Source organism: Propithecus coquereli, unplaced genomic scaffold (assembly GCF_000956105.1).
Source record: "Propithecus coquereli isolate 6110/MARCELLA unplaced genomic scaffold, Pcoq_1.0 Scaffold104, whole genome shotgun sequence".
Lineage (NCBI taxonomy): Eukaryota > Metazoa > Chordata > Mammalia > Primates > Indriidae > Propithecus > Propithecus coquereli.
Genome location: NW_012134303.1, coordinates 3,144,697 through 3,152,209, shown reverse-complemented (window position 1 = coordinate 3,152,209; position 7,513 = coordinate 3,144,697). Strand labels below are relative to the sequence as shown.

Genomic DNA, 7,513 nt, shown 5'->3' with positions numbered 1-7,513 from the left:
GTTAGATACATTAGAGTGGTGTTGAAAAGTGAAGCATGCATTGATACCGTAATTACATATTTTAGCTTCCACAAAAAATTATGGTATCTAGAGTGGTGTAGTGGATCTCATGTTATTTTCTTTCTGTTAGCATCAGAGCAAAATTTAAAAATATTATCGTCTCCAAAAAAAGAGAAGCATGAATATTTCTAGGTCCCTGCTGCCAATAACTTTCCTTCATTCTTTTGTTTTATAAGTTAGATAAAGATCATCATTCACCTGAAGACATAATCAATTGTATGCTGCAAATACAGGCTTGCCCCCAAGTTAGAGGTGAGAGGGCCCAAGGAGGAAGCTTCCCAAAACTCCCCACCTCCAATATTCTCAATCAGAATAATTTCAATGTCTCGCCCTCTTTCTCTCCCACACTGTCCTCTGTAGCTCTCTTTATAGTACTTATTGCAGGATGCATTGTGTTACAGTTATTACTGAATGCTCCCCTAGTTCAATTATAAAGCTTCCCTTCTTCTTCCAACTCTAGTTTTTAACTTCTTCCCTCAGAATTCTGCACTTCTATTTTACCAGTTGGTATTGTTTCCTCTATTTAATCAAAAATCTTTTTATCCTCGTTATTAATCAGAACACAGAGAGACCAAGCTCAGGCCCTTCCCTTTCTCTTCTCCTCTATTCAACAACTTATATATTACCCATACGCACAGCTCATGACTGACCTGGCAGAAGACAAACAGGAAACTTCCTCCAGGTCACTGACACAACTCCCTGTTTATGTTTCTTAATTAAGATTAGATTCTCAAGTACAACTAAGTCCTTTTCTCTGCAAGGGGATGACTAACGCATGCTGAGCATTTCGTAAATCCCAGCACTGTGCCATGTGTAAGTATTATCATTCTTAATTCTACAGATAAGAAAACCTAGGCTCAGATAGGTTAAGTAATTTGCCTACGGTCACCCAAAAAAGTGGAGACAGTTAAGGTTAAAATCCAGATTCGAGTGACTCCAAAGCTCGTGCTTTCTGTAATACACTACACAGTTCCCCAAGGCAATCCAGGTTTTATTGATTTAAAATAAGAATAAAAAGAGCTAATACAACTGAGGATTCCCTTGTAAATACTGAAACCCAACCTCAGAGAGAAAAGAACATTTATTACCTGACATATCTACTTAAAATGTTATGTACCAGATCATAGCGAACCTGACTTCGGTTAACTTGAGTGTAGGTAAAAAGAAACGTAGGTGAAATGCACTAGACTATAAAAAGTTCGGTACTTCCTGTGACTCAAATGATTATGTTTTATCTGAAGTCCATTCACCAAATATAAAATTGTATTCGTGTGGCTTGTAGATGTTAGCATTTCCTCAGTTTCTTACTAGGAATATATCAAACTTAGGCTGTCTTGAGGCTGTATGTCCTCAACGAAATAATCAGCCAGTATAAGTTAACCAAGAGTTAAATTAGTCAAACGACTGGCTTGACAAAGTTTTTTTTTTTGTCTTAAAACCGTACTTTTATTATTTTGTTTATTTACAAAAGTAATATATAATTATCATAAGAAATAAATGTGGAATATAAACAGTAGAAGTCCCCTATAAACAATTCCCTCACTCCTTCCCAGCCCATAGTTAGCAATTATTAACAATCTAGTGTATTTTCCCTCAGTTTTTTTCTATGAATATAGAAAAGGTTAAGTTTTAAACACAAATTGTTATACTATACAACTTATTTTCACCTAATGCATTAGAACATCTTTCAATGTCGATATGAATAGACCTATTTTATACTTTTTTGTCCAATAATAGGGGATTTGAATGCAATGACAAAGTTTATTTATTATTAAATCGATTGACCAAGTGGACTGGAGTAGACCAATCTGTTTGGCAGCAAAATAACGAAAGTCCTCAAATCATCTGCAAAGTATTTCACTTATGTAAATCCTACCAGGAAAGAGGATCATACAACTCTATGTATTGCCATCCTCAACTTCTGCCCTTTCTGAGAAATCTTGCCCAGGTTTCCAGATCTGAAAGTTCTGCAGAAACATTTAGCAAATTCTAAGCCGTCATCACTGGGGAATTTACTGCAGAATGCTGTTACAGTACTCCAAACCATTGCACTAAGCCGCCATCACTAACTTGCCAAAAAAGAACTTTGTGAAGACAGCCCCAAAATGCTACTCGACTGTGTATTAAGATGTAAGGAACAAATTGCTTAAGTTTCCAATCCACTAACAGGATACATATGCAAAGCAAGGAAAAGTAACTAATTCTATAATCAAAACCAGGGCTACATGTATTTCTAAACTTTTAGGGATTTGTGGTGTGGGAGTAGAAGATTCAGGAGATTTGCTTTTATCAATGCCCACAGACATGCTTTCATAGTTTGTAGTTTATTTTCATTGTGAAAGAGAGTCTTAAATACCTTTCTCAAATCAACGTATTCTAAGAACTTAATCTGGAGGATAATCTATATAAATTTACATGCCTGACATGGGGAAATTTTGCCTGCGTCACCCATTTCCTGGGATTTGCCCAGTGGGAGAGAGATATTCAGTTCACTGTACCCTTGCTGGAATATTCAAGTGATGATGAATATTTTTACTTCCTAACTTTGTGTGTGTGTGTGCGCACGCGTGTGTGTATACATTCACACGTGGTTGGGGGGGGCAGGAATTAGTGTTACCAAACCACCTTGAAATCCAACGAAAATGTGATTTTCTTCTGTTATTACCTGGTTCTAAGTGAGAGTAGTATGTGCACTGGAGGGACAAAGGGTCACCTTCAGGACAGTGACTCTCCCATTTGGTGCACGCATCAGAATTACCCGATCTGTTAAAACACAGATCGCCAGCACCCCTAAGCGACACACCTACTCTGGAGTCTGAGTTTTTGATTCAGGGGGTGGCTTCCAAGAATTTGCATTTCTAGCAAGTTTCTGGGTGATACTAGGTTGGTCCAGGGACCAAACATTTAGAACCACTATTCTAAGGGAATTAACATGTGAAAGTAGAATCTGTGAATCAACCACTCCAAAGGGTCATAAAAGAAAGATTAAAGAGTCATTCCAAGGATCATCAGGACATGGCACTGAACTTTATGGGAAGAAACTGGTAAGGCAGAGGAGGGGGGAAAAACCAACTAATTTCATTACTTGGCTGATAGATTTGAAGTTTACAAGGGTGTAATAGGGTATTCAAAAAGTTTTTAAAAGTTACTGCATCCCACCTTCCTTTGCCATCAAGACTGTTAAGGTCTTGGGGGTTGGGGGAAGTTTGAGCAGATTTCCAGTAAATCTATAGTGACTAGATTTTAATTCCACTATATTATCTGCCAAGACTTTAGTCCTGGCCCCTGGGCTTCCATTAAGAAAATGGTCCACACTCACGCCATTTCAACTGGCTTCCTTAATTGAAAACATTGGTGCTGCTTTAGGGAATAGATGCTAACTTTAAAGGGTTAGCAAAGAGGGTAAGAAAAAGAGTTCATGCGTTTGGCTTGGTTTAAATCCTGCTGCTTAGATTTGATATGTGCTTTAATCCCTCTTTTACATAGCCAAATATAAAAAGGAAAAAAATTAAAGTCCAAGGCTCAAGTTATCCGATCAAAGAGCAACTGGATGATCTAAGAGCAGATGAATCAAAACCACAGGTTTTAAGGGAACATAGTCTCTTAACTATATGGTGCTCTGAGACTATCTGGACAAATGGGCTTTGTTGATATCTAGAAATACCAAAATACCAAAACAACTTTCACAACCCCGACTATAACTTTCACAATTTCCCTATTTGTCAGTTAAATTAAAACAGCCAAATCTGTGTAACAATTTCCCCCATCCCCTCTGTCCTACCTTCAGCCTAGGTTCCTGTGCTTGCCACCACTTCAACATTTTCAACATATTGAAGGGTTCTGACAATATTTGACCCAAAAGTCAGTTCCCCTATCCACCAGAGGACTTAGAAGGCCCCACAACTCTGGCTGAGATGCAGGTGAGCAAACAGAACAGAGCATTTGCAAAAAGACTGAAAAAGTTGTTTCTCCGTTGGTCTAACATGGTTTAACTGTTTTCCCAAATAAACTCAAACAGTTGCTTTGAATGTATGGTGTGTGTTTTCTCTTCACTGAATGGGGCCAAGTCAATCAGCTGTTTCAATACTGTGTAACCTAAATGGTAGGATTAAGTCCCTCCAGCCTTTCTCCTTTAGTTGCTTTGCATTTAAATGAACTGGGGTCAGTGGAGGGTCATTCTAAGCAAGAGAGATTTGAGCCTGTAAGAATGAGAGAAGCAGTCAACCTCCATCAAGGGCAACTGGATAATGCAAAAGCGCACTTTCCCTTCATCGCCACCCCCCATCACCGGTAAGACTCTCTGCTCTTACATAGGTGCTACATCTGGCTTTGCTTTAGTTGGGAACTCCCCTTGTTATAAAACTCTCCCTCTCAACTCTCTCACAGCCATCAAGAATAATTTACCTGCCCTGTGCCTCATTTCCCTTTGGATTAAGGTGAGCCCTAATCTCATCTGTGCTAAAGTATTAATTAGTGATTTAATGCATTGTTTAATTTATAATGTGCACATGAACAGGTGATGTCTAGTAGGAAGTCCAAAAGAATGACTCTCTAGTAATGGGAATTTTGAGGAATGTGGCAGGCTGGTCTGTGGGACATCTTTTTGCTCTGGGATATCTTTCCTGCAAACCATGCCATATTGAGTCAAATCTCTACCTTTTCAATGCATATGTTTAATTTTTCTAACTTTTGAAAAAAGTAATAAACCCTTTCCTGAGATTTCTAATTTATACCTAGAATCTAAGGTTCAGCTAAGCAGTGATTCTCAATCAGAATCTCTTAGGGCGGGTCTTGAGCATCTGCATTTCCAAATGATTCCTTCAGTGGATTTTGGTGTGCACCCGTACTTAAGAACCTCAGATATACAGAAATGAGGGCATTCTGTTCCATCAGAGGGCAGCGAGTCCAGGCCCGCTATTATCTCTGCTCATAATGTTGCTGAAACAGTTTCTCAATTCATATCAAATTGTGAATTACCTTGGAAAGAATGCAACATTGAGAGCAGTTATCTGTTATATATTCTTTCCTTCATTCTCTCTCCCTCACTGCCTCCTGCCCCCCTGTACCTCTAATGTTAGCAGTTATTTTACCTGCTACAGGACGATATACAGAACAATACAGAAAGACATTTTAAGGCAAGGCAGGCCAGGTCTTCACTCAACTCAGTGCTTTCAAATACTCATCACCATCTAATACACCTGGGACAAATTCCTCAAAATTATATACAATAATACAAAGCATATGGAGATAAGCATGGGTGGAAACCGATTCTGGAAAGTCAACTAATAAATTTCTTTTACATATCTCCAGATTCTGTCCAAAAATATTGAAGAGAATCATAGCAGTCAAAGTTGTTAACCACACTTAGAATTGTTACTACCTAAAGAAAAGAATAAAGAGGGGAGATACAAAATTAAAATCAAGGAGCTTGTCAAGGGAAAGAGATGTGAAGTGGGGCTGATGTGAACAGAAGACAAGAGAATGCATTTATCAGAGGGTGCAGTAACTTAAGGATGATTTATGAAATGTTTTTCTACTTGCGTTCCGATGAACATCAATAAGCCTCCTTAACATAAATTGAATAATATCCTTTATTCATAGCTGTTACTCATAAGATTCTGGAGGTACATTTGAATCATCATCTCTTATTTTAAAAATATTAGTTCCACTGGTATAAGAATAGCTATTACTATCAACCTGAATTACCACCATTTTATTCACAATCTGGTATGAGAGGGAAAAATAATGAGATATTTCCAGCTCCCCAAGAAGAAGTAGGATACTTAGGGGATGACTACCTAGAAATTGGAGTATTGGTTAACATCTGGGAAGCCTTGAATGAGTGGACGTGAGTTAGCAAGGGAGAAGAACATGGTATTTCTATAGCAAAGTGAGGCTCTGCATCTTTATTTATTTGACCTTAAGCAAGTCACTTCCCCTCTCAGGGCCCAAGTTTTGTTATCTATAAATAAAGGGTTGACCTATGACCTCTAGGGAGATCTTCCAGCTCTGTCCTGCAGTAGAGTTTGATTCTTCCTCATTTGCCTCAGCTCTCTGTATAGTGAATATTAAAATAAATTTTGTATTAAGGGAAGGCATTCCTCTATCAATTTGTCTACTCTCAATGCTGATGACATTTTATGCTGCTTTCAGTATCGATAAAAAGGTGTTTCCACGTTCTTTCATAGGATGATAACAGATACATTGCATAATGGGTTTTATTGTCCCCATTATTTTTGTGAAACTGAGGCTTAGAGAGTGACACGCTCTCTGGTCACTCACCTCATGGAACCAACAGTTAAATTCAGATCGGTGTGACACCAAAGCACATGCTACCACTGTGGCATGGCATGGGACTGGGATGATTTGATTATATAAGGATGGAAACTGCATACTCCAAACTTGTGTCAAAATAAGTCTCTACATGAATTTTTAGCTGAATATTCAGAATGTATTCCAGGAACCTAAACGGATACCTTCCTGGTCAGAGCTTTCATCAAAGGGATTAGTCTTTTAAATAGTATGTGTCTACTGTCTAGTTTTTTGAGGGAAGAGCTTTCCCTCTTGAAATTGTATAGCACACTATCAATAGCATGTCTAATTTATTTCTGTTCTGGTTGGTTCCAAAACCTATATTGTACAATGGGTACTTTGCTGTTGAAAGACTTTACATAAAATTTATTCTTTTAAAAAAGCTACTCTCAGTGAGAAAATTTAATTGAATCCTTCTTAAATATTTACTATTCAGAACAGGCACTTCTTGAATGGCTAATTAATTTCTCATGTAGTTTCTAATGTTCCCCATAAAATGTACCATGTAATTTGGCTTTGTCAATTGACTGAAAAGATAATTCTTTAATTCTCTCTTCCTTCATCAGAAAGGCTCTTTGAGAATGGAGGAAAACAATAATGCTACTGGAACTAGAAGAGCTGTATACACTGTAGCCTCATTGTAAATGCTCCTTGGGGGCTTGGTGGAACCACCATCTAGGTACTCACCGATCTGACTATATCATATAGAAAGGTGTTCCTTTTTGTACTTAACAATTTTGCTGTAGTTTTACATAGCATTGTTAAAAGCGAGGGCTTTGCAGGCCAGAGAGATCTCATTTCAAAACTGGCTCAGCCACTTACTGCATGACATGACTTTACTACACAAGTTATTTAACTTCGCTATGCCTCAGTTTCATACACAATATAACATCTATAAAAACTACCTCATGGGATTGCTATGAGGATCAAATGAGTTAATGTCTACAAAGTATATAGAATAGCATCTGGTATACAGTAAGCACTTAAATAAAAGTATCTTGAATTGTTACTGGCTAGAATTCAAGACTTACTTATTTTCTATCTATAAATTACAGCACATGATCTTCCCTACTTTTTAATTAGGAACTACTTTTCCTGGAGCACTAGAAAGAGAGTTGATGATGGTAAAAGGTACAGTAAA

At 37.7% G+C, this 7,513-nt stretch overlaps 1 protein-coding gene across 1 annotated transcript in view; it reads right to left on the bottom strand.

The window, feature by feature from the left end:
* NRK (Nik related kinase) overlaps nt 1-7,513 on the bottom strand; it is a 130,209-nt gene that overhangs the window by 100,702 nt on the left and 21,994 nt on the right. The window contains exon 3 of the mRNA XM_012644538.1: nt 1,922-1,932. Coding sequence (XP_012499992.1) covers nt 1,922-1,932 — 11 coding nt within the window. The remainder of the gene's footprint in view (nt 1-1,921; nt 1,933-7,513) is intronic.